The sequence below is a fragment of the Ruditapes philippinarum genome, unplaced genomic scaffold (assembly GCF_026571515.1).
Source record: "Ruditapes philippinarum isolate M1 unplaced genomic scaffold, ASM2657151v2 ctg1057_1_1_1_1, whole genome shotgun sequence".
In the NCBI taxonomy this organism is placed as follows: Eukaryota; Metazoa; Mollusca; class Bivalvia; order Venerida; family Veneridae; genus Ruditapes; species Ruditapes philippinarum.
The window spans coordinates 246,048-273,950 of NW_026860546.1; the positions used below are offsets into that span (position 1 = coordinate 246,048).

Genomic DNA, 27,903 nt, shown 5'->3' on the forward strand with positions numbered 1-27,903 from the left:
GATTATCTGAGGAAAATGTATGTTTTACAGCATACGAAGAATTTACCCAACATGGGCGGCATGGATTTAATGGCACATCGGGCTAGCATAACTCCTTCATTGGCCTCCTCGGGAGACTTCTCTGTTGAATCCGAATCTGGTCGACATCGACAGGGACCATACCTTGAAGGAAATATGAAACTACTTGCTACTGTGTAAGTTGTCAAATTAGACTTGCTACTGTGTAAGTTTTGAATTAGGATCTTACCCAAAGTCATAGACATAATTTACTGACCTAATTTGTGTCAGCATCTATCACAGTTCATTCATTTTTATAAATTTATTATTATTATAGATCTATCATACTCATAGAACAGTCAATGACATATAAACATAATCAGATAATAAGGACTATGATATACATGTAGGATTTATCATTATCACATGTCCGACTCATTGAGTGAGCATTATCGATATATTTTAATAAGTTCAAGAAATTGGTATGAAGCGGGCCTCTTGGATGAGTAAAATACAATTTTATATTATACATGACATCTCATACATGTGTCATATTTTACCACATGACTTATTAGGCATCATGATGAATGAATTAATGAAAATAAATTTATGACTTTTCATGCACACTTTTGTATAGACTACCATTTCTCTTATGAAAAGTATTATGAGGCAAAAATGATGCCAGCATGACAATCTAATAACTTATATTATGTTACATGACAGGTGTATAATATAAAGAAATACACTGTAATGATTTGATGTAAAAAAGAAACAAGGGGCATCTTAAGTACCTGTCAGAACTTTGTAAACTCTGCTCCTGTACCCCAGGGACTGGGCAATCTCATTAAAATCAGATCATCATTTTCAATCCATTTTTCCTACCTAGCAAAGGGTAGTGTTCAAGCAACAATAAGGATATGATTTTAATGAGATTGCAGGGAGGGTATATGAACAGTTATGTTCTTGCTTATATAACACAGACTCCGATAAAAGGCCTCTTCCCAATTGTAATTTTCTTTTAAATCATGCAATTTTTTTTCAAAAATCTGAATTTAATAAACCTGCCTTTTTACTTCCCAAATTAGCAATTTAGCAATAATTTTTCCTAAAATCAAGAGGCTGTAAGGCCTCTTCCCAATTAAGTGAGAAAAATCAGAAAATCACTGATGTCACTTCAAATCAGACAAATTGGCAAACCCAGGACATGCAGATGGTAAAATTCCTGCCAACTATCCCTGTCAACTATAAACTTGACATGGTACACTGGGATAGACATATAGAAAAAAAATTGTCATATGATAATTATTATATTGTCCTAAAAAAATAAACAATTTTATAAGATAGGTAGTTGAGTCATAAATTTTCATAGAAATAATATATTGTTAAAATATATTTCATAGATTGACTGTTATAATTTGACAGGGAATGTCCAGCAGATGTAATGTGTAACAGATTCAGTGATGATGGATCATTATTGGCTGTTGGCCTTATAGATGGATCTATTAAGGTAAGGAATATTGTTTAAACTTATATGTACATGTCATTGTGTTTTTTCCTTTGCTTGCAAGAAGGCATCGATCCGGCATGAATGGTCAGCCCATTCCCAATTTGCGTTTTACAGAATCATTCAGTAACAACAGCTTGAATTCTTAAATAGCCTGTCAACAAACTGATGCTGGTGTATAAAGCTGAACATCTTAGTCTAAATTCAAATGAAGTATTTTTATGAACTCTATAAAAGGTTAAATTATGTTGCCTTCCTATCACAGTTTACAGCTTAATTCTCGAACAAGTTGTAAAATAAATTATAACACACAAGAAGAATAAAATGTTCCAGAACAAAATTTTGAAAATGTATTTCAAAATAAAAGTAAAAGTAAAATAATGTGAAGTGAACTTAAAAGTGATTTTCACATTATACAAACGGCACTTATTATCCCATAAATTACCGAAAAGAGCTCAAAAAATGCAAAATAGCCTTTACTGCTTCAGTCACGCAGTAGAAATACGGAGATTAATACTGTACTTCAAAATCAGTCATTTAAATCGCATATGACATGTAAATTATTGCTTGAATCTTTTTGCATGTCTTAAAATCTATGGACTTTTTTCTCAAGTTTGATTAACTAAAACAAAACTTTCATTTTGGCTCGTCTGGAGGCGTGCAGCTTTGAATATGAACTATTTAATTAATGGTATAATTGAATCATATTTGCTCACAAGAAGGCATCCAACATGGAAGGTCATCTCAGAAATATTGGTCTGATCAGCATCAATTTGATATTTTCCTGCTGTTTTTATTGATATTCCCAATTTAACAATGTTTTCTGGTAAAAGGAATATTTCCATTTCAGGGTAATTTTTCCCAATAAAAACTCCCAAAATCAGAGATTTGAGATATTTTCTAGGCTGAAAGATTATGGACATACTTTAAAAACAAACATAAATCAGAGATCTTGATTTTGAAATTACATCTGAAATATTAATGCAAAGATAAATAAAGTTTAATGAAATAAGTATGATATGTGTTAACTTTTGTAAAAATATAAATTTTGGCATTAAACCAGACATTTTCACCCAACTTCACTCAATGTAGATTATTTTCCAAATTGAAAAAAAAACCACTGTGAAGTAGGGGTATTTTTTTCCCAAACACCAACCAAAAAAAAAATATATATAAAAAAAGTTAAAGTTGTTTACTGATTTTCATTATGATTTATAGAAAAGCCAGCTGCTGTTAAGTCATGGTTCTGGTATGGCATTTCAGGGGAAAATATAGCATAAATTAATTTTAAGGGATTTGTGTTAGGGGAAATAGCCTTTTTTATTTGACTGTAAAATATAGTGGGAAAAACAGTACTGCTGATAGAATACATGTACTTGAATAAAGTGAAATAAGAAATTTTATTGTCTAAATTGGTTATATATTGAAGTGGGGGAAGACCCCACACTCACACTGAAGATTAATTTTAATGGTTTTAAGCTGTTCTTTAAATATGAACTTAGTATAATTACACTTAATAGGCTAATCGAAACTGTTCAAGTCATAAAATTGAGATTCATTATTCATGAGATATGCAAAAATGTCCAGACGGCAAAAAAAAAAACACTTGAGGTTAATTAAATGTCTTGGAGTTAAGAGCATTTCAATGTTTGTGAAACGATCTTTACTATCGCATATTGGAATATTATACAAACTTGTATTCAAGTTAAATAAAAACAGGTTGTAAAATCTATACCTGAGGTCATTGACTGTATTGTAAATGTGATAATATTTGGACATTAGTATAGGGTAGTTAGACTTAAGAAGTAATAAATTGAGAAGTTTGATAGCTCTTACATCTGTACATGGTCAAAATTAAATCTCTCTTAAATAAGTCTAAGGAAAAGTTTACTTTAATGAAATTAACAAAATTATAACATACATAATATTATGTATTTGGCTGAATTCAGTATATCCATGTAGATATTAATTATTGTTGGTAGAAATAAATATATTTAATTTTAATAAAATTTGAAAAAGTTAATAATTAAATTTATAACCCTTATATCCATAAAACAGTAAATAGTAAATTTATATCTTAAATGGACTTGTCCATTTTTCAATCTAGACAAAACAATTTAACATTTTTAGGGAAAATTTTCAAAATAAGTACCAACTGAAAAGTGAACAGTGCAGATACATGTAATGATCAGAATTGGTAAAGATATGTGTCAGTTTATCTTGATCTGTAATGCAGTATTACGTAACATGGGTTATAATTTCATATTCAGTTGTTCTGTACTGGTTGCATAGGTAAAATTCTGAGTTGCATCAGGCAGACTTAAGGCTTTTTTTTTTAAGGGTAAAACATGGTATGATACTAAAATTTAATTTCAGTAATAATTATTAGATATTCCAGTGACTCAATTTAGTTAGACCAGCATACTTTGTATTATTGATCAACTTTAATGTTTTTGAAATAATCAATTCATTAATGTCTTTGAAATAACCTATTTATTATTGACTATTTGACATAATTGAATTTAATTATATAGAACTTTAGAATAAAAGTACAACTTCCTTGATCGAATCTAGACAAATATCCGTTTAATAACATTTAATTGGTGGAAATTGGTTCATACTGGTCGGAGACCATCAACCGGACACTTTTGGAACATTTGCCAGTACAGAGTTCATAATTTTTAACCTAGAGACCAAAAAATTTGACACAGTTCAGCTAGGTTCTTCTCCTAACTAACAAACTAGTTTGTTTATTTCTGATTGTATTGACACTTACATCTGAGGCTCGACAAGGAGGGTATCAAAATTACCTAAATTGTCAACACTACAGTACCATGTGTCCGGACAGCTATGTGCATGATATGATTTAATTCAGATAAAAGCTTGGGTGTTTTGATTTTTGATTTGTAACATGATATACATTATGTCAGCAACAAATGCTGAACTTTTGGATATTCTATTTTTCACTCTGCGAATGATTATAGCTGGTATATGAGGTCAGGCATTGCTTTCTTTACCCCCGAATTTCAACGTCAACATTCTTGAAATATAAATTAAACTATTACCATTTACGGAGGTTGAAATACATTTATTTACTTATTAATAATTTTAAAAGAAACATGCACTTATTGTTGATAAAAAGTGACTGACAACCACCGAACAAAGAAAATACTAAATTAAGCATTTTCGGGGCCGTCCGGATTCAGTGGTTGTCCGGTTTTTGTGGTCCCCAACCAGTAATGAACTTTAGAAAAGCCTATTGTGAATTTCAAGAACATTTCCCTAAGTTTAAATATTTACTTATTGTAACATTTCTTAATAATGAGTAATGATTATTTTATGTGAGCCAAATAGGTAAAAATATTTATATAAACACTTTATTGAAAGGACATGGATTTCAGGTTTAGTATAATTAACTATAATATATCTTTATTTCTCCACTAAATTGAGGAGGATTATAAAAATAAATACATTAAAAATCATACATGTGTATTACTTTTAAGGTGTCTATAGTTTAATGGTTAAGGTCCATAGTTTCAAACCACTTGCCCCTCATCAAAATGGGTTTGAGTCCCGCAATGGACAATGGAATTCTCTAATCCATCATCATGGAACGTTGGTGGTTCTTATCTGGTACTTGCTTGTGCCTGAAATACTGCACAGAGTGGGCACCTGAGGGCTTCATCCACCAATACAACTGAAAAGCCTCCATTGTAATGACCATTATAATTTTGGTCTGCCTTAAAACCAAACAAAGAAGAAAAAGAAAAAGTTTTTTTCTATATATTTTTCACCAATACAAGCTTTTTCTGTACATTTTATTGTTGTTTTTATCTCTGCAGAACTTCTGTAGTTCCATTTTTATGACATTCTTAACAGTTTAATATTCTCTTGAAAATATATACCTCCTTCATGTTGCACTGTTAAAGTTTGAACTTGTCATTTTAGTGGAACAAATAGGTTATTTATACTAATGCTCATGCTCAAAATCAATAGAAATGTTTTGAAAGCGTTGAAAATGTGATAAATTACCGCTATTGAAAATGATAATTACCGTCTCGTGTTCTTTTATCAAAATCTTATAAATATTTATGGCAGATATTGAAGAAGCCAGCAAGATTGTTAACTTGTAAAATGAATGTTCAATATACATTTTAAATCTTTATTTACAAATGTCCCAAACCAAAATGCATGCCTGCGACAAGCTTGCCGCAAGCTTGTCACAAGCTTGCCGCAAGCTTACAGCTTAAATACAAGGTTGCTGCATGCTTGCAACAAGCTTGCGCAAGCTTGCGATGACTTTTGAAATATATTGCAAGCTTGTTTAAAATTCATGCAAGCTTGCAAACATTTGATGTAAGCTTGCAATGCCGCAAGCTTGCAATTAGTAGACACTTAGAAAATTTTTGTACAAATCTACACTTAGAAATTTCTTGTTAAAGTAATGGAAACACTTAGAAAATTTTTGTCAAAAGTGTACACATTAAAAAAAAAAAATCCAAAAATGATTATAAGTATCAGTGATAATTAACTAGTTTAAACTAGATTACCACGCTAAAGTTTATTATTAGTTATTAGTTATTTTATATATTCAGCTCAGTATTGTAAATTTACGAAGAAAATATAAAATCATCATTTATTTTAATGCAAGTTACTGTAAATGATTTGAAATTTGACACTTTATACATTTCATGTAGTTGGAAAAGGGTATCTCAGAAAAAATGTCTGTGCAAAAGAAGTAAATGAATTGATTGTTAAGTACATATTATTATTTCAATAAATCTACATGAAGTTATGTACAATGAAATAATATCCATTTAATTACAGGCTTTAAGTTTAACTATAAATTAATTAAAGTCTGTGATTCAATCATTCAGACACTATAATAATCAAGATGGGATTGCATTGCTTGACATTTTTAAATTCTAAGAATTCATGTTTTTGGATAACAATAAATAAATAAATAAACAAAACAAAAACAGTGCATGAAATAATCTCATATATATTCTATATTAAATTAATCAATATATATTGCTTTTATTTAGGAAAATAAATACTACATCCACTGAGATTTTACGCTACACACATCAGAGCCTTGATAAAATTCATTGACCATCTGTGCATGACTAATTTACTCCCTGGTCATTCCGAAATATCAGGCTGTTCCATGTGATTATTTTGGGGAGAGATAACATTATAAATTTCATATGCAGAATGTGTCTAGAAGGACATTGCAATCTTTTTGTACAAAAATTTGTAATGATTTTTAAAATCTATATATCTATTAAATATTTGATATTTTCTTTTACGCTCAAAGAATGAAAGTTAAAATGATGAGTAGATTAACCCTGCTTTACATAATGATAGACCTGTCCAGTTTTACAGTAACTCACAGTTGTAAAATTTGAATTCTAAGATATCTGGGTCAGCAAATTACAGAGGATGTACTTGATATTTTAGCAGTTTTGGAGATATTGTTTTGTTTAAGATTTTAAAGTGTTTAAGTATTGGTATGATAACAATCAGAATCACCTGGGACAAGGAGATATACAACAGAATCAGGTATTTATAAACCTTAAGTTACATTAATGCAGAAACAGGTTATTTATCAAATTATTAACATTTGTAACAAGAGATCAAGGTTGTTTTTATATTTTCAAGTTCATGCATTTGTTTTTCTGATAACTCTTTTTAATCTATACATGTATAATCTGTAAAATATAAATTATTCAATGATTTCTTTTTAATGATTGTTTATATTGTTTAAATGGCATGTTAGTAGATCTTTTTCATTTCCTGCAAATTAAACAAATTAAATCAATTTGATTAAATAGGACTAAATGGTACAATCAGTAGTTTTGTACAGCTGAACAGGGTCAATCATAATCATTTGTTATTTTACATGTATGTGTTGTGTTTTCAATGGAACAATCTAAAATTACATTATACATAAATAATTTGCAGGCTGGGACATAAGTGCTGACTGTGAGAAATAGCGGCAGTGTTTAATAATGATGTGCAGTATTAATCCTGAAAAGGTATATTATTAAACCTCAGTACTTTTCTATTCCACATCTTTTCTTGAAAAAATACATACTGGGTAATAAATATTGTCACAAATTTACTTAATTCTCATACAGAGAAATTCTTAAACATTTGTGCACATTGAAATAAGATATACTGCATTGCTTTAGTATTTTTTGAAAATGCATAAGCATAGTTAATATTTAATAATTAATACTGTTGAAACATTAGATTTGATGTTATTAAAAGATATGTAATATAACTGCATTTATGAAATAAAACATAGTTCATTACCGCATCTGTATTTAATTAATTATGAATTTTATCTTTAAAGGTCAGCACAACCATAAGAAGTTCTAGAAAACACTGGCAGAGGACTAAAAATGGACACCGATAAAATAAATAGTAATTTAAATAATCAGAAACATTTTAAACAAATTTAAGATTGAATAGTTTGTCACTGACAGACTAAGAGCAAAATAATTGCTTAAAACAAAGTGTTGGATTCTAAGAAAACAAGAACCTAACAAAACCTGCAGCTAGAAAAAAACTGTTTGTGTTATAGTTAATGTAGGGTGTTCTATTCTGTATTTGGACTAAAGGATATGTATTAAATTTTGTGAAAGAAATATGTGATCATGTTAAACTCATAAAAATTCTACCCCAAACATTCCTGTGCTGAATTCCATCCCAGAATTTTACATTTTAAGAACATTTAGGGATGCTGGAATTAGGCTGGATTTTTTCAATGTCATTCCATCAAGGCTGGACTATTTACCATGGTAATTGGAAGAAAACATTAGTATATGAAAAATTTAACATCAGCTTCTTTTTACAATTTATGATTAAATAAGTTTATCATGGTAATTAATGCCTTTTTTTTTTGCATGTTATATAGGATTCAGAGACTGTTATACGTAGCAGCTCCCTTTCCAAATAGGGTTTACAGTTTTTGCAAGCCTGCGATTAAGCTTGCGCAAGCTTATACATTAAGCATGTAGTTATACATGCACAAGCTTGCGACTTAGCCTGTGCAGGCTTGCGGATAAACCTGCGCAAGCTTGCAAATAAGCTTGCGCAAGCTTACGATTAAGCTTGCGCAAGCTTGCGATTAAGCTTGCGCAAGCTTGCGATTAAGCTTGCGCAAGCTTGCGATTAGGCTTGCGCAAGCTTAAATATTAACTAGTTTGCAGTCAGATTTTTTTTAAATAACTGATCGCAAGCTTGCCGCAAGGTTCCAATTACTAGCCAGTAGCAAGCTTGCAACATAAGCTTGCAGCAAGCTTGTGACAAGCTTGCAATGTTAGCTTGCGATTTTGGTTTGGGGTAAACTTTAAACATTTTTGTATGATTAAATTAAAGTATAATTTAATAAAGATATAAAGCACTTGGATGTTTATGGAAGTTAGAATTGGTGAAATTATAGGGTATATAGGGGTCGAATATATTTTTTTTATGCCTGCACTTGGGGTTGGAGCAGGGCAGATTTGACAATGTATGTCTGTCCTTCTGTCAATTGCAGACAATTAATCCATAGACTGACAAAACAGTGGAATGTGGGAGCATTGGAAGTTGAATAACCAGTGTGAACACATGTCTAGTTTATCCTAAGTAATTTATAAACAATTGCTTTAATCACTATTTTATAAGAATAATTTTCGTTAAAATTTGAATAAGTGCAATATATCCTATAAAATTGACAAAGGAGTTGCCTTTAAATGGCAGGTCTTTATTTTTTTTTAAATATCATGGCTGTGTGGTTAATGTCATTGACTTCAAACCACATGTCATTCCCCTCACTGCTGTAGGTTCGAATCCTGTCAGGGACTTTGTACTCTTTTTTGTGAGGAAGCTACCGGTATTCAGCTAGCTTATGGAATGTCAATGGTTGTACTCTGTGACCGTGTCCGCTCATGTCTGAAATAATGTACAGAGGAGCACCTGAGGTTGTCTGCCACCAATAAAATTTCTGGAAACTAATGGCATATGACGGCTTCTGTGTTTGTGTAAAGCCCCCCCAAAAAAACAAACAAACAAAAAGATCATAAACAATGTCAGTTTGACATTATATACACTATTATGTATAGACATACAATATAAAATCCTTATTATTATCCAATGAAAACTGATATTGCAAACAATTGCTGCTGCAGTATGGTAAACAGTTAGTTCACCTGCACTAGCTGTTTTAATAAGAATTTTTCCTTTCATCTTATATTCTACAATTATTGATACAAGTATTTTCACAACGACCTAGTGTATTCATTATGTAAATAAATTTGAATATTTGTTGATTATAACAAATGTATTTGAAGATGAAATTTTATACAATTTTCCAAAATCGCACAGTGATTTTTAATAGGCTGCCATATTTTTAAATGGAAAAATGACTATAACACAGTAATGATTATTTTTCATCCCGATATATCCAATTCCATTGTTGTACCCATTTGTATAGGAAAATCATTGCACGATCAAAGTAAATATATGAAATAACAATGTACCTTTCTGAGATATACCCATTGAATTTAAAACCCTTTTATACCAAAAATACTTTACCATTTACATGATGATTTATACAATTACTCTTTTTAATGTTGAAAAAGAAAAAAAAAAAGATTCAATATATATAAATATGGTTTGGAAATTCATCAAGTTTCAGTTGCATGGTACCGGTCGCCGTCTCCGCTAACTAGGGTTGTTTTGATATCATACTGTATGTTTTCAAATTGTGAGTCAGCTATTATAAACGCTGTTAAAAACAATGTCATGAAATTACGCAGGATTAATTTGTCAATTAATTTGATTTTAGATTTGATAGGCTAATTGACAGGTCAGAGAGGAAAAAATTGTTTGATTGTAAAATTCACGTGACATTTAAAGGATTAAATAGGCCATTGAAGAAAAGTGGACTCTATAAATTTTAGTGCAGTTCATCTTATTTAAAAGATAACATTTCATCTTATTTAAAAGATAACATTGATTCATGTCAATATGGCAAAATAACAACTTTATTTTACAAAACAATTTGGAACTAATTTAAAGCATTTTTTTTTCGCAACTAAGATTATAACTGTTGCAAGATCAATTAAAGATGGAAGTAACAAAAAGTTTTTGGGTTCTCATATTATTACATGGTGTGATGAATAAAGAAGTCTATGCAGAATCATTTGACAATGTTAAAACAGAAGTGGATAACGTTGTTTTTGGACCATCGGTCGACGGTATGGACACTGTAAGACCAGTTTTAGATTCTGCACAGGCACTTAATGTAACATTAGATTGGAACATGATTTCCATAAATGATTTTGATGAAACAAATGGCTATATAGAGTTAAGCGGGTTCGTTACTTTAGAGTGGGTACCAGATGCTTACACCGCAAGTGCTGTTGATCTTACAGAAATGTTGAAAAATGACAGAATGTGGACCCCTTCTGTTATACTAGTCAACTCATTGAAAGGTTACAATTTAATTGGATATGACACGTCTGTCAAAGTTCGTATGAATTTGAAAACATTAAGTTGTAAATGGCAGCCATGGATAATTACTCGGGTAGCTTGTTCTCCCAATGTGAAGTTCTATCCTTTTGATCGCCAAGCATGTGCTCTAAGGTTTTCTGTTTGGGGATACACCGACTCCGAGGTCAAACTAATGGCTAAAGGTAATGAGTGGGCTTTTCAATACTTCGAGGAAAATGGAGAGTGGAAAATTGAATCAACATCTACAGAAACGAGCGTAATAGGCGATAGTTCTGTCATAGATTTTAAAATCGAACTAGTAAGACGCCCTCTATACCATGTGATCAATATGATTGCACCAGTTATACTGCTGGGTGCTTTAAATGCTTTTACATTCTTGTTACCAGTTGAGAGCGGAGAGCGTGTTGGATTTGCCATAACTTGTTTCCTATCATATGTCGTACTTCTCAACATGATCATGGGGTTTCTACCGTCATCTGCAGCTCCATTGTCGTACTTATCCTACTATACATTTGTTATGATGCTGTTTAGCTCTGGCGTGTCTATATTGACTGTTGTAACAATCAGAATCCACAAAAAATCAGAGAATGACCATGTACCAGCATTTATCGATAAACTTTATCGATGTTTTACTTCGAAATCAAGCGGGCCGTCTAGCCGACCTACTGAACACGAACGTGCCATGAAAATGAATACAGTTTCTACTACCTGGGACATTGAAGATTGGGGAGATGAAATCACCCCAGTGAACAAAAATGAGCTCGTATCACAAAGAAACAAGGATTCGGTGATAGAAGAAATAGAAGAAAAGCATGAAAGACTTTCCTGGCCAAAAGTTGCGGCTTTAATAGACTTAATACTCTTTCTTGCATTTCTTGGGTGTCAAGCATTTTTCAGTGTAGCTTATTTAGTACCAATATTTGTGAATAAATAACTTCAGTTTATATGAAAAGATTTTATAATGAAGTATTATTGAAGGATTATCAGTATTTATTTATCAAACCAGGATTTGAAACTAAAAAATAAAGTCACTGCTTATGATATAAATGCATTAACTTTTGATTTAAAAGGTAGTCTACTGCTTGATCTTTATTGTTGTATAATTTGTAACTGATGTCAGTGTCACTAACAGTTAATCACTTAGTTGTAGTTGTGACAGAAACAGTTTATTCAGTTCATATATTTTTAGTTTTGTTATTAGCTCGACTATTCTATAAGAATAAGTAGAGCTATTGTAGTCACCCGAGCGTCGGTGTCGGCGTTGGCGTCCACGTCCGTGTAACCACTTATGTTAAATTTTTTGTAATAATTCAAATATTTTCAGAGTCCATTGACATATTGATTTGAAACTTTGCACACTTGTTCACCATCATGACCTCAATCTGTAGACAGGAGGAGGTAACTCTATCAAGCATTTTGACAGAATTATGCTCCCTTTTCGACTTAGAATTTATGTTAAAGTTTTTGTAATAATCTAAGTTCAAATATTTTCAGAGTCCATTGACATATGGCTTTGAAACTTTACACACTTGTTCACCATCATGACCTCAACCTGTAGACAGGAGGAGGTAACTCTATTAAGCATTTTAACAGAATTATGCCCCTTTTTCGACTAAGAATTTACGTTAAAGTTTTTGTTATACCTCAAATATTTTCAAAGTTCATTGACATTATAAAGGCTTCGAAACATGTTAAAATTTTATACTTTTCTTTGAGAGCATAGTAGGACTCTCTCCAAGGCCTATAACTGTAATATGGATTTAAAGAAAAATTTTGCCTTTGTCTTTATTTAGAAAATTTTACCTTTTATAATGAAGTCTTTTTTTACTTTCAAGCACTAAGAATAGTCGAGCGTTGCTGTCCTACCGACAGCTCTTGTTTTGTTTATTGTTTTTTTGTTTTTTTTTCAGTAAAAGTCTTTTGTTGTATAGTTTTTTTGTTGTTTTTTTGTGGGAGGTAGATCATCAGGGTCACAGGGTGGGGGTTGTAAATATTTTTTGTACTCAAGAGTTAAATTTAAGTTGTGATCCCTTTCTATTATGATACTACCACGATGTGTTTAACCACACTGACCTCTAGTTTATTTATAGTATAAATTTCTGCTCTTTTCATCGCGGTTATATTCCCATTAAAATTTTCATTTAACTTATTTTTGACTGAAATACTGTTGGAAAAAGGCATAAAATAAAACAAACAAACAAACTTTTTTTATTATTTTTGATTAGGCTGGGTGTTTTCCAGTCTTCCTGGAAGAAAAGTATAGGGTATACATATAATTGAATTATTATTGTGAATAGCAAACATTTAGTATTGTCTGTTTTAGGGGTCGAATAAGGGGGAAATCGATCATATCAAAGGGATGGGGAACTTAAGGAGGGTGATGATGGACGAAGGAGCCTCGAGCAAATTGATCATGTTGTAGAGAGGGGAACTTTAAAAGGGTAATGTTGGTGGACCTCCAGGGGGAAATTTTCTCTGAAAACATATAGTAGTTGTTTCTTCTTTTTGAAGAAGGGGGGAAATTGATCATATATAGCAGTAAATTGTTGCTTTTCTTGTTGAAAGAGGGGCAAATTGATCATGTCATAGGGAAGGGGAACTTTAGGAGGGTGATGTTAGAGGGAGGGGAAATCTTCTCAGAAAAACAAAATTATAGCAGTTGTTTCTCTTTCTTGAAGAAGGGAAAAATCGTTAATGTTGAACAGAGGGGAAAATTAAGGAGGGTGATGTTGGAGGGAGGGGGGAATTTCCTCAGAAAACATATAGCAATCATCTCTAGGTTATTAATATTTGTACATGTTCTGGCTAATAAATATGAATTGCTGAAATGAACAGAAATATACAGGTTGCAAGTCAATGAGACATTTGCTGCTTTATCATTGTATTCTCTCCTTCCCTTGATTTACTTGTTAAATATTGAACTTGTTATACAATGGTGACTTTCATCAATTTTTCATTAACTTGCATGGTGTGCATTTAGGAGATCAAAGAATTTTTATTTTTACTTTTCTGCAGAAACTTTAAAACAGACTATTAAATACACTGTATTGAAAAAAAAATTGCTTTCTTGTTGTTTTTTATCTATATCTTTTAGTTCATACTTTGTTTACATGTTTTTATTGCCAGAAATTGTTCTTTTTTACCATATCACTTTACAATCTTTCTGCTTGTTAAATTCACATTCGTCATTGTATTGAATTTGTCTGCTTAATTAGCACAGGATTTCAATAACAGTTCAGTTACGTAACCTGCATACAACTTATTGACAGTTAAACATTTTACAGTGGAACACCTTTGTGTGAAGATTGAATTGATCTTTGAAAAATCAAACTTTAAAAAAAAAGTGATTTATAAAAGTTTAGACATTTACAATAAAGGGTTAATGCACCTTTTTTTCATGCATAGACATCTGACGAATCCTTTGGACGCAATTAAAGCTCGAGCCTGCACGGAGACATTTCGTTATTTGTTTTTCATAATAAAAATCTAGGGTTGACTGCAAAACTGTAGTAACATATGAAATAAAGAAGGACTTACCACAGTCTTGCTGCTGAGTCATTACCCTGGAATTATAAAGAATCAGTTTTGATGGCTAAGAGTTTGATTTCACAGTTATGTTTTGAGAATTGAATTATATCAGGACCATCATTGCAGTCAGCTATTTTTACATGGCGCCAAATAAGTCTAGCATAATAAAAACATGCAACAATGGTGCATGTTTGCAAGATTTTATCTGCATGTTATGCTTGCTTACCTCTCCATGAATGTAACTTCTGGATTTATTTTTCAATATTTATGAATGGATTCCCTTTTCAATATTTAGGAATATTAGACTGACAATTGTAGTCACTTTGCATAATTATATTTTGTACAAAATATGACATTTTATATATGCTTTTTACTTAAATTTTTACCATGATAATTATTTCTACCCCAGCTCAACTAACATTAATTAATTTAAAATTGTTTTTAGATATTTTGACACATATTTGGTTTCTGTTGACAATAAGTGCCTATTAAGCAAGCTAAAATCATCTGATAATATTTTAACCATTAAAAATTCATAAAATTTAACACCCATATATCATGTATATAGGATGCATTAATCTATAGATTAACTGTTGTCTTAAATCAAAATGATATTGATAGCCTTTTGGTGTCTTTACAATTGAATAATTTTGATGACTATATTCTATCCTTTCAATTTTTCTGTTTTATTGAATTAATGTATACTTTAAATATTTCATGTCTCTTTTATAAAAGCAGAGCATTATCACTCTCCTACATGTAGTTTTCATGTCAGAAAATTGTTAAATTAAAATTTTTAGGACTGACATATTGTATTATATAAATTATGGATTGACACACTACATAACTTAAATAAAAAGATAAGACTGCTTCAAACTTCCAGATAAGGGAACATTATGGTGCACGATTATACATTAAAATTTTACCAAAATACCAATAAGTCATTTTGTTGTCATTTGTATGAAGATTAAATTTGTATTACATAATATACATGCTAAAATAATTGTTAGTGATTAAAATACACTAAGTTATTTAAAATGCTCAAAAGTGCCTGATCCAAATGAATATATGAGCGATGTCATGACAAAACCAACGTAATGCGTTTGCATCCGCACAGTCTGATCAGGATCCATGCTGTTCGCTTACAAACCCTATAACAAGTAGAGAAACTGATAGTGAACAGCATGGATCCTGATCAGACTGCACAGATGCGCAGGCTGGTCTGGATCCATGCTGGTCGCAAACCCACTATGCAATGGTTTTGTCGTGACGCTGCTCAATTATACATCTACATCTTTTCCATAACAATTTAGAAACATGCTTAACTATTGATTTCTGCTGTGGGTTCGGATACCGACTTCATGTGAGGAGTAAGCTATCCTGAGCTGTAGCTTACGGAACGTCAGTGCGGTTCTACTGACAGGTGGCCATTTGATTATGTCTGAAATAATGCACAGAAGGACACCTGATGCCTTCCTCCACCAGTAAAGCTGGAAAGTCACCTATGTTGGTGCGCCAAAAAATCCCAAAAAAACTATTGATTTGAAGAAGAATATTACCTATATTTGTAAACAATTAATTGACGAAAACTCAGTTGAAGCTGAGATTAGCAATTTAGCAGCTTTTGAAGCCTCCAGATGAGCCAAACTTTTTCACAAAAGTTTAAACCTTGAGAAAAATGGACAAAATGTACTAAGATTTTAAGGAAAGTGAAAATATTTACAATAATAAAGAAATAATTAACTGATAAATGATTTTGCACTGTAATAGAAATAAAACTTCATAAAACACTTTAATATTTTTGAGTATTATATTTTTTATTTTTTGGTCATTTTCGTAGATTATAAGTGCCATTTACAATGTGTAAATTACTTTCTTTGTTCACTTGACACAATTTTTACTTTTTAATGCATTTAAAAAATGTCCATGAAATGGAACGATGCTGGTTTAACTCTAAGTTTTAATGTAAACATAATTCTTTTTTGCAGTTTTGCATATACATGTTTGATCATTTGTATTTTACATTTCACATATCATAATACTTTCATGTTAGTGTTCAGGGACATTGGATATTAAATGATATCGGCTCTAACTTAATGAGGAATTTGTTAGCCATGAAGGTGAAATGTTTATTGACATGAAAATTGGATTTTCTTCAATCAGTATAGAGAAATTCTATACACCTATTTTACTTTGTCAAAAAAGGTTAGCGTATCAAAGTTGTGTATTTAATAAAAAAATCCAATGAAAAGTCGACTTATGTTTTTCTATAGGTCTCTCAGTTGTAAATTAAAGTAAAACTTGATTTTATTAGCAGATGGATTGGAGGTTTGAAATTGATAATTATATAGTTTAAGGTAATGGCATATTCAAAATCGGTTTAGCTTGACTTTTGGTAGAAATAGTTATTTTAAACTCTAAATTGAGCTTGCTTTGAATGCAGCAGCAGATTCCACCTATGTGACCTGTACCAAGATAAGCAAATACATCAGTGCCATCTGATCATATTCAGTCCAGATATATTTTCAAATTTGCCTAAAATAATTAAATGATTTTGTCCAGATTGAAAGATGTACAAGTCCATTAAGATTTAAATGAAGAATGGTAGGCATTGATTATTATGATGGCCTCCACCTAAATTGCTTATGCCATGAATTTTAATGGAATTCTGTGCTTTTCCATAGTATTCCAGGGTTTACCAGCCTCTCTTCCAGGTGTTATCATGGAAAATCTACATCGGGTGTTAAGGTTCTTGTTTAACGAGACCGCAGATTTAGGCGTATATTTCAGATCATGTAACTCACAGTTTTTAAAAATGGTTCTTGTGCGCATAAATATCTTTTTGTGTTACCCAGGGATACAGCCTGAAAAAATTTAATAGTAAGTTATAAAATTGACTAACTCTGATGGTCATGATAATAAAAATGGCAGGACTCAGACATTCACATCATTCCGCGCAGCGTCGTTAAGAGTTACTCGATCCATTCAGCAATGTTTGATATTACAATTTTTTTTCCGAATTTCATTCTGGTTACTGACTATCCAATATCCTCTGAATACAAATTAGGAACTTATTACATGCTACAGGTGTTTATAAGTCTTGGGAACATTTTATACTTTACCTTGTACCTTTCTTGCGAAAATGGAAAGTTGAGTTTTGTTTCCACTTGTGTTACAAGTCTGAATACTGCCACATAGCATTCATCGACTATTAACTGATCAAATTTTATAGTATTTAATATAAGCTTCTGAGCTCAGTATGGAATTGTAATATTTGTTTACTCAACATACTGATCCACCTGCAAAATTACAGATTAATTGGTGCAAATAATATTAATCAATAATGTACGTAGTATCATTAAACCGAACTATAAAGAACGTTAAAAGATTATTTGACATTTAGCCATGTAATTAGCCTTTGATATAAGAAATATTATGATATCAATTAAGTAAGTTTCTTGTTTGAATATTGATGTGAGCTTGGCATTGTTTTGTCATTTGCATAAAAAATCTTGGTCTATATTACTCTATAAAACCTTATCAAAACAAGAATATACCCCCCTCTAACAGATTAGTTATAATGTACTCATGACAGGCATTGTTCATGTTGATTGTTTAAATATATTTATAGTATTATATTTGATAATGGTAAACAAATGTACGAATATTTTGTTGGTATTAAAGAAGAGTTTAAAATTTGACCAGTTTTACCAATTACCAGGGGTTAATACTAAGGGTTAAATGGTATAGTCAACAATGTGTAGTTTTCCTGCTATTGTTACAGCTGGTGAATCCCCTGCATGTGTTTTGTATGTTACTTTTTTACTTAAATAATATAACCTAAAGCAAAGCAATTTAAAGCACAGTACACAGTGTAATTATATAGAGGATATTTGTTTAGTTCAGTGTAAGATCGGAATATATTTCACCGAGTGAGCACCAAAAAGTATATTTCACGAGTGGCACAGCCACGAGTGAAATATGAACTTTTGGTGTTCACAAGGTGAAATATATTTGATCTTACACTAAACTAAACAAATTTTCTTTTTATTACATGCAAAGAAACGTTTTAAAAAGACATTTAACCTAATACTGAATGAAAAGCCCACCAAATAATAATATAACATGACGTCATTTACGACGTACGTCATTAAGTTGGTACCCAGTTCTGTGCACGCTGGTATTTCACTGAAACAACGTAAGGGGCTTAAATTCAAAACCAGTGAAATTATCAAAGTGGTAATTTCACTGTTTCAAACAGTGAAATTACCAGTTTTATATCACTGATATATTTCTATAAACCACCGAAAAGCATGTAATAAACAGAATATACAAGCCTTGTCTTGTATTTTCCATACTATATAGCCATGAAATTTCTATGTCCAGAATCGATGGTTGATTTAAATCTGTACATTTGAAAATTGGACATCTGCAACTATTCCAAGAATTGGGAGAGCTATTATGTACTGACACTCAGGCATTGGCGTCACACTTTGGTTTAGTTTTTGTGTGCAAGTTGATATCTCCATAATATACTTAAGGGAAAAGGTTCTCCATAATATACTTAAGGGAAAAGGTTGAAACAACACGCACTTATTTGAGAGCATAATTATTAAAGAGGGCACTATCCATTTAGGCCCATAACTTTAATATGGATTTTAACAAAATTATGGCCCATTTTAAAAAAATCCACTTTATCCAGGCTCTTGTTTTACTGTCAAGCACAATGCTTTCCTACCGGCAGCTTTTGTTGTTTGTGGAAATGAGCTTCTGTGACCTTGACATTTTTCGTAGGATGACCTTGAGCCTCATTAAGTTAAGTACTTGAATTACTGCAGTTTGTATGTGTTATTGAACTGTAACATTGAATGATTTCACTTTTAATCCTGTGACCTATAATTGGAATTACAAATTTCAATTTTCAAATTTAGACCATGAGAACACAGTAAACTTCACTTATAGCGAACACGGTTATAGCGAACATCCGGTTATAAGGAACAATTTATTTTGGCCCGAATTATGCCCTTCTTTATTTAATATAAAAATATACGGTTATAGCGAACACGGTTATAAGGAATCATCGCTTATAAGGAACTCATTACTAAGTCCCAATTGAGAGAAAAGTACAGAAAATTACACTTTTATAACAAACTATAAATAGATACCGCATTTTCAACTTTCGTTTTCATTTACACGGATTAAAACTCGGCCGAATGTACCATTAATTGTTGTCTGTACTTCAATACATCTATTAAAATGAATTTGAATGAGCAGTATGCATGAGCAGTACATACTAGTTTTCTTTTTAGGAAATTTTTAGCATGAGTTATTGTCACCAAGATAAAACGGTTATTCCTTTTATTCTCTTATTTCTTTTCTCTAATATATAGTTTTGCCCGGGTAAAATAATTATGATATCATTTATAATCTGTTTTCAACATATTCACGCATGCTTGCTAGCATAATCCTTTGAAAACTATATCATTCATTAGTAAAAGTCACCCTTAAAATATAATATAAGATATACAATATAAAAAGATTGAAAATCAAAAATTCTGTTAATTCTTATTCATGGAAAGAAAACGAAAAGCACTGAGTTTAGAAACAAAATATGATATTTTATGAGAAATTGAGAAAGGGAGTAAAACCAAAACATAAAAAATAGCAAAGGATTTTCAAATTCCAAAAGTACGCTCTCGGGTATTGTGTCTAAAATGGAAATTAATGACTATTTTTTCTTAATCAAATCACTCTTCAAATGGCGGACGATGGAAAACAATCAGTTGGTTATATGTAAATCTGTTCGCTATAAAAACTACTGATACAAGAAACTAATTCGCTATATGCTTACAAGGAACTCCGGATATAAGGAACAGATTTGGAATGTCCCGATGAGTTCGTTATAAGCTGAGTTTACTGTATTATCAAAATTTGATTGTGGATGTCCTTGAACTTGACCCAGTGACCCACTTCAGCACTGAATAAATTATGACCTTGTGAAGTTATGGTTTTGAGCTGTGCAATCTAGGACATTGTAGCCCTCTTGTTTGGTTTATAGACTAGATTAACTAGTTTATCAATTTTAAATATCTTCTCGAAAATAATAGAAAAAATCCACTGTCCCATAATTTCACTTACTAATCAATGCATATTCACTTTAATCTAATAATCTAACTGATTAGTTCCTGTTTATGTTTTCAGATTTACGAATCAGATCCACTGACATGTAATTGTTTACACAGTTTACAAGATGATGAAACAGTGAAAGCAAAACTCCCAGTCACACAAATCAGATTTAAACACTTTGAGGCAGGAGACAAACCAGAACACAAGAGGGTAGTTATAGCATCATGTAAGTAAATCAGAACACATTAGGGAAGTTATAGCATCATGTAAGTTAACAGGGTAGATATAGCATCTTGTAAGTAAACCAGAACACATGAGGGTAGTAATATAGCATCATTTAAGTAAATCAGAACACATTAGGGAAGTTATAGCATCATGTAAGGTAACCAGAATACAACAGGGTATATATAGCATCTTGTAAGTAAATCAGAACACATGAGGGTAGTTATAGCATCATGTAAGTTAGCCAGAACACAAGAGGGAAGTTATAATCATGTAAGTAAACCAGAACACAAGAGGGTAGTTATAGCATCATGTAAGTAAACCAGAACACAAGAGGGAGGTTAAAGCATCATGTAAGTAAATCAGAACACAAGAGGGTAGTTATAGCATCATGTAAGTATATCAGAACACAAGAGATGATAAAAGTTATTTGGGAAGAATGATAAATAGGTCTCTTTGATGGAGTGATAATTTTTGCTAAACTATAATAGCTCAATTCTCCCTCACTATAGGAGACAAACCAGAACACAAGAGGGTAGTTATAGCATCATGTAAGTAAACCAGAACACATTAGGGAAGTTATAGCATCATGTAAGTTAACAGGGTAGATATAGCATCTTGTAAGTAAACCAGAACACATGAGGGTAGTAATATAGCATCATTTAAGTAAATCAGAACACATTAGGGAAGTTATAGCATCATGTAAGGTAACCAGAATACAACAGGGTATATATAGCATCTTGTAAGTAAATCAGAACACATGAGGGTAGTTATAGCATCATGTAAGTTAGCCAGAACACAAGAGGGAAGTTATAACCTGAGGGAGGTTAAAGCATCATGTAAGTAAATCAGAACACAAGAGGGTAGTTATAGCATCATGTAAGTAAATCAGAACACATTAGGGAAGTTATAGCATCATGTAAGTAAACCAGAACACAAGAGGGAAGTAATAGCATCATGTAAGTAAACCAGAACACAAGAGGGTAGTTATAGCATCATGTAAGTAAACCAGAACACAAGAGGGAAGTTATAGCATCATGTAAGTAAACCAGAACACAAGAGGGAAGTTATAGCATCATGTAAGTAAACCAGAACACAAGAGGGTAGTTATAGCATCATGTAAGTAAACCAGAACACATGAGGGTAGTAATATAGCATCATTTAAGTAAATCAGAACACATTAGGGTAGTTATAGCATCATGTAAGGTAACCAGAATACAACAGGGTATATATAGCATCTTGTAAGTAAACCAGAACACAAAAGGGTAGTTATAGCATCATGTAAGTAAATCAGAACATAATAGGGTGGTTATAGCATCATGTAAGTAAATCAGAACACATAAGGGAAGTTATAGCATCATGCAAGTTAACCAGAATACAACAGGGTAGTTATAGCATCATGTAAGTAAACCAGAACACAAGAGGGTAGTTATAGCATCATGTAAGTAAACCAGAACACAAGAGATGATAAAAGTTATTTGGGAAGAATGATAAATAGGTCTCTTTGATGGAGTGATAATTTTTGCTAAACTATAATAGCTCAATTCTCCCTCACTATACTGCATTGGTTTGGCTCCCACTGTTGGCCATTGTAGAGAACTTTTCTGTTAACTTGCATAGGGCTGTCATAATGGCTTTTACCAGTTGACCTTTTGTTTATGAATTTGATTACAAAAATGATATTGGACAATTATAAACAAGGAGTATAATTTATGATTTGTTACTAGTGGCCGAAAGGTTTCTTATTTACAAATATCATGTAATTTATGCTGCAATTAAACTCTGATTCACATTGTAATATGTAACACATACATTTAAAGCTTTTTGTCTCGATAAGCTTAAATCTACCAACTGAACAGATTATTTCAGATTTATTATTTTTTCAGAAATAATCAATATTACACATATTATTACAAGTTTTGTATGAATTCTTTTTCCCTTGAATGGTTTTAATCATTATAATAACTGGTTTCAATGTTTAATCAAAAAAGAGAAAATGCACTATTAAATTTTCATTGTTTTTCAGATGCATCTGGAATGGTTAAATTTTGGCATTTTACAACAGGGAAGTGTTTACACACAATACATGATGGGGAGACTTCACAAATCCTGACATTGTCTGTTAATCCAGATAACACAATGTTCTGTACAACAGGTGACAATCCACAAATTCATTTGTATGACATGGAAACATTGAAGAGAGTCAATACACTAGAACCCAGGTACATTATCATTTGATAATGACTTCAGTTTGAGATAATTATTGTTATTAAATTATATTAAATATGATCATTTTTTCACTTAGTTGATTATTTGATAATTGTCATATTTGATAATGAGTGTTGCATAATTATCATTTTGGATAATGAAACCTGCCTATTTGATAATAATAAGTGTATTTGATAATGACATCATTGTTTTCTAATTATCATAATTGAAAATTACATCATTATTTGATAAAAAAAATTTGTATTTGATGATGACATCATTATTTGATGATTTTTGTATATGAAAATGGCGCCAGTTTTAAATAATTATCATATTTGATAATGACATCAGTATTTAATAATAAGATTAATTAGTATTAGTATTAGTATTCAATTAGTTTTGAATAATAATCATATTTGATAATGACATTGATATTGGATAATTATCATATGTTTGATAATGACATCTGAGTATTGGAAAACTATCATATTTGATACTAGATAATGATGTCATTATTGGATAATTATCATATTCAATAATGACACAAATATAAGATAATCATCATATTCTTACTTATTTATGTTTGATACAACAAGTATGAAATTATCTTAAGATAACAGCAATCTAGGACAATTTTACAGATCTATGGACACTTAAAGTTTAGATCCAAATTTAAGATTATTACTGTATCAGAACTATTATAATATTCAGTTTAATTATACACTGAAAATATATCTTAGACTGGTATGTTTTGTTATTGACATATCCAATGTCTTTGTTAACAAAGTTCTACATTTTTGTCGGAAGATATTCTAAAGATCACAGTTTTCGCTTAATAATATATCCGTCTCATACGCCTCTTCTTGTTTTCTGTCTTTATGTTATCCAGTGAGGCGAGGTTGAGTATTTTGTGCACTTTATGTAGCCATATCTATGTCATATTATCTTCACCATTATTAACTGTGCTATCTAAATGTCTTGTTACATCTGACGGCAAATTTCGAATTAATTTGAGCCGCTACATGACAAAACCAGCATAATAGGTTTGTGACCAGCATGGCTCCAGACCAGCCTGCGCATCCACACAGTCTGATCAGGATCCATGCTGTTTGCTATCGGTTTCTCTACTTGTTATAGAGTTTGTAAGTGAACAGCATGGGTCCTGATCAGACTGCACGGATGCTCAGGCTGGTCTGGATCCATGCTGGTTGCAAACCCATTATGTTGGTTTTGTCATGACGCGGCTCATTTATAATGCTTGCTGTTTGGTCTCTTGGTAAACAGATTGCAATTTCAATGGTGCAGTTTTGAAAATAATAATTGTCTTTGATATATGTGTATGATTAACTATTTTCTACGATTATGGGTTCTTCTTATATATCAGTTGTTATAGGTATGTTATTTTTATTTTGATTTTCTGTAACAAAAATTGTTTTTGAAAAATAACAATTTTAATATCTTTAGCTCACCTGACTAATTTGCGGTCTTGGTGAGCTTTATAAGTGCTTTGTGACTAAATGATGTCTGTTGTCCATATATTGCCCTCACCGCTAACTTGGTTTGAATTTCGACAGGGACTTTGGATTCTTTCATGTGAGGAAGCTACTCAGCTAGCTTACGGAACGATGATGGTTCTACTCAGGTGCCCTTTCGTGCCTGAAATAATGTATAGAAGGGTACCCGAGGTCTTCTTCCACCAGTAAAACTGGAATGTTGCCATATAACCTATACTGTGTCAATGTGACGTAAAACACAATCAAACAAATTGTCCATATATTGAACCAGAATATTTTCTTGGCAATTACCAGTCTCATTATGGATAGGCTTGGACTTATATTGGCTTGGAAAAAATAATATTTTGAGCTAAATCCAATCATGAATTACAGGGTTGTAGCCTCTGTTAAGGCCAATACAGACATATTCATTGAACTTTCCAGGATCACTGGAAATTTCACCAATCAAGGGCATAATTTGCTTTGCATACCAGAAATTGTTTTCAATTTTATTTAATTTTTTTTTTTTTACAAAGCATTTATGTAGAATTTTGTCTCATTTTTTAAGCCTGAACAAGACTGATCCTGATTTTTTTAGAAATTTAAGTATTTTGATATGTGATTTAATTTGAAGCAACTTTGCTATTTGCTTCTTGTATTACCAGTATACTGGTTATTTTTTTCTCTCCATTTCTGTCTTGAACTAGACATTTTCCACAATTTGTTCAAATGTTATCCTCCCTTACTGGTGAGCGATTTTAAAACATCATGGATCCTTCATCATTAAAAATGTAAAGTTTTTGGTCTAATTCTTGCTTACAATCTTCTGCTATAAAACTTGTTTTCTGCTGATAGCTTTTACCCTTTGATTTCAGCCAAAAGCTCTAACTGTATTGTTCCTGCTGACAGCTATAACCATTTTTTTTTCAGCTGACAGCTATAACTTTATAATAACTATAACCCTGCTGACAGCTATAACTATATGATTTTTTTGCTGACAGCTATAACTGTTTGTTTTCAGCTGACAGCTATTACCATATGTTTTTTGCTGATAGCTGTATGTTTTCTGCTGTCACAGCTATTACTGTATGAAAGAGTATAATTAATCAGAAACCTGAATGTCTGAGTCATTAGTTCTTCCGTTCAGGTTGTATTTTAGCCTGACAGTTCAGAGGAAAGCACTAATGAACTATCTAGGTTTGACACAACTCTAAGTCAATGTTTTGTTTGCAACCTTAAATGTCATTTATAACCACTAAAGCTTTTTTTTTTTGAAAATTCATAATTTCAGATTCATATTTGTAAGTCATTGTCAAAAACCCATTACTTGCATGAATTTTGACTTTGTACACCAACAAAATTACTGATTAAGGTTTCATTACATTGACCTTTTTATATCAAAATGGTTTCCGACCAATGACTTAAGAACCCATAGGCTTTTCGCCCTGAAGCTTCACAGTTGCATATTATGGTCTTGGCCAAGAGATGACCCTTATTAAGGTCACATTGACCATTTGTATCAAAATGGTTTCCAACCAATAATTAAACAGCCCATGGGCCTTCTGCCGTCATTATTCATAGGGGTAATGGGTTGGCCAATAGATTACCCTTATGGATTTTTGGGTCAAAGGTCAAGATCACATTCACCTTGTATGTAAAAACTACCAATAACATGACAACCCTGGTGGGCCCTTGGCCCTGAATCTTCATTGGTCTTGGCCAGTAGATGACCCCTTTTGATTTTGGGTTAGTGGGGCCAAAGGTCAAGCTCATTTTACTTGTTTTGTATCATATTGCATTAGAAATGACTATGATCATTTAAATTGTTTTAAACCTTCTATTTTTAATCGACATTTGTATACTTTTTTCCATATTCATAAACACATGCCATTACATAATCAGTTTCTGTGTGACTTTCATAATGGTTACTTATTCTTACTACCCATTAAAGGTAAGAGGGAAGGGGCATATGTGTCATTTGACATTTCTTGTTCATATAATGTTTCAAAAACCCCAGGGGCATCCTTGGCCTAGTGGTTAATGTCGCTGACTTTAAAACTACTTGCACCTCTGGCTCAGTGCTGTTGGATCTAATCAGGCAAGGGTCTGGACTTTGGATTCTTTTGTGTGAGTAAGCTATCCAGCTAGCTTGTGGAACATCAGTAAGTTCTACTAATGTGATCGTTCATGCCTGAAATAATAAATAATGCACCATTGCTATACTGTAACAGTCATTATGTCCTGAAAATTGTTTGCTGTGCTTTTTGATTGATCTTTTTTATAAAACTTTATCTATTTTTTTTTTATTTCAAAGGAAAGCGATAGTTTTAAAACATGACATATCTAATAAGAAAAAAGAGCTTATTTGCTTAACTGAACAAACAGTTCTTTTGTATTTGCAAAATACAGGTACATCATTAGGTTTTATCTGACCAGAAAACAAGCAACATTGTTATATATTTTCAGCTACAAGTAGGGCTTTTTTCAAAGGACAGGGCTTATATATTTTCAGCTACATGTAGGGCTTTTGTCAAAGGAAGGGGCTTATATATTTTCAGCTACATATAGGGCTTTTGTCAAAGGACAGGACTTATATATTTTCAGCTACATGTAGGGCTTTTGTCAAAGGATGGGGCCCTTCCTTTATTTATCCGGAAAAATAGCTCAATATTTCTGAAAAAGGGTAGAGAAAAAATCTTGATGTAGACCAGAAAACTACATGATTTTAATGAATTATCCTAAGGGGACTTAAATAGCAGCCCTTACACTGCCCCTCCTTTAGAAGGAAGAAAAGCCTTGACAAATTTAATGTTTTGAAACAGAAAACAGAATTTAACTATAAGTGTGAATAAATACATGCTTAAAATTTAAGAATGTTGTGAATTGCTGTTTTTATTGATCTTAACAGGTAAAGGAAAAAAATTAGTTTCATGTACATTTATGACCACAGTCTATAAGAATCAAACATATGTTTACTCTTATATCCTTGGTAAAATATAACATGTGATTTATATGTTATGTATATATTTATTTCATGTTTCAGTGATGGTCAGAATGTAATGGATGGTCACCAGTGTCGAGTATTTGCCCTCATGTATCATCCAACCATACCGCATGTATTCTTATCAGGGGGCTGGGATGATACTGTACAGGTAATATACCAGTTAATTGTAACTCACGCCTCATCACCCTAAACTTTTGGGAATTGTAGGGACATTAATTAAGTATTGGATAATATATAAGCAACCCTGGTCCCAAACACATGGCTTTTGGGGAATAGCAGGCACCTGTACTGTTTATTTGTATACCAACCTTGGTATT

At 31.7% G+C, this 27,903-nt stretch overlaps 1 protein-coding gene across 5 annotated transcripts in view; it reads left to right on the forward strand.

Moving 5' to 3' along the window:
• Positions 1–27,903, forward strand: part of LOC132760544 (WD repeat-containing protein 5-like) — a 46,530-nt gene that overhangs the window by 11,143 nt on the left and 7,484 nt on the right. For 3 of the 5 annotated variants that reach the window (XM_060752533.1, XM_060752534.1, XM_060752531.1), the window contains exons 3-8: positions 31–194; positions 1,420–1,504; positions 20,735–20,885; positions 22,908–23,103; positions 23,979–23,987; positions 27,626–27,734. In XM_060752533.1, the coding sequence (XP_060608516.1) occupies positions 31–194; positions 1,420–1,504; positions 20,735–20,885; positions 22,908–23,103; positions 23,979–23,987; positions 27,626–27,734 (714 nt within the window). The remainder of the gene's footprint in view (positions 1–30; positions 195–1,419; positions 1,505–20,734; positions 20,886–22,907; positions 23,104–23,978; positions 23,988–27,625; positions 27,735–27,903) is intronic. The other 2 variants (XM_060752536.1, XM_060752535.1) reach the window with 1 other exon arrangement.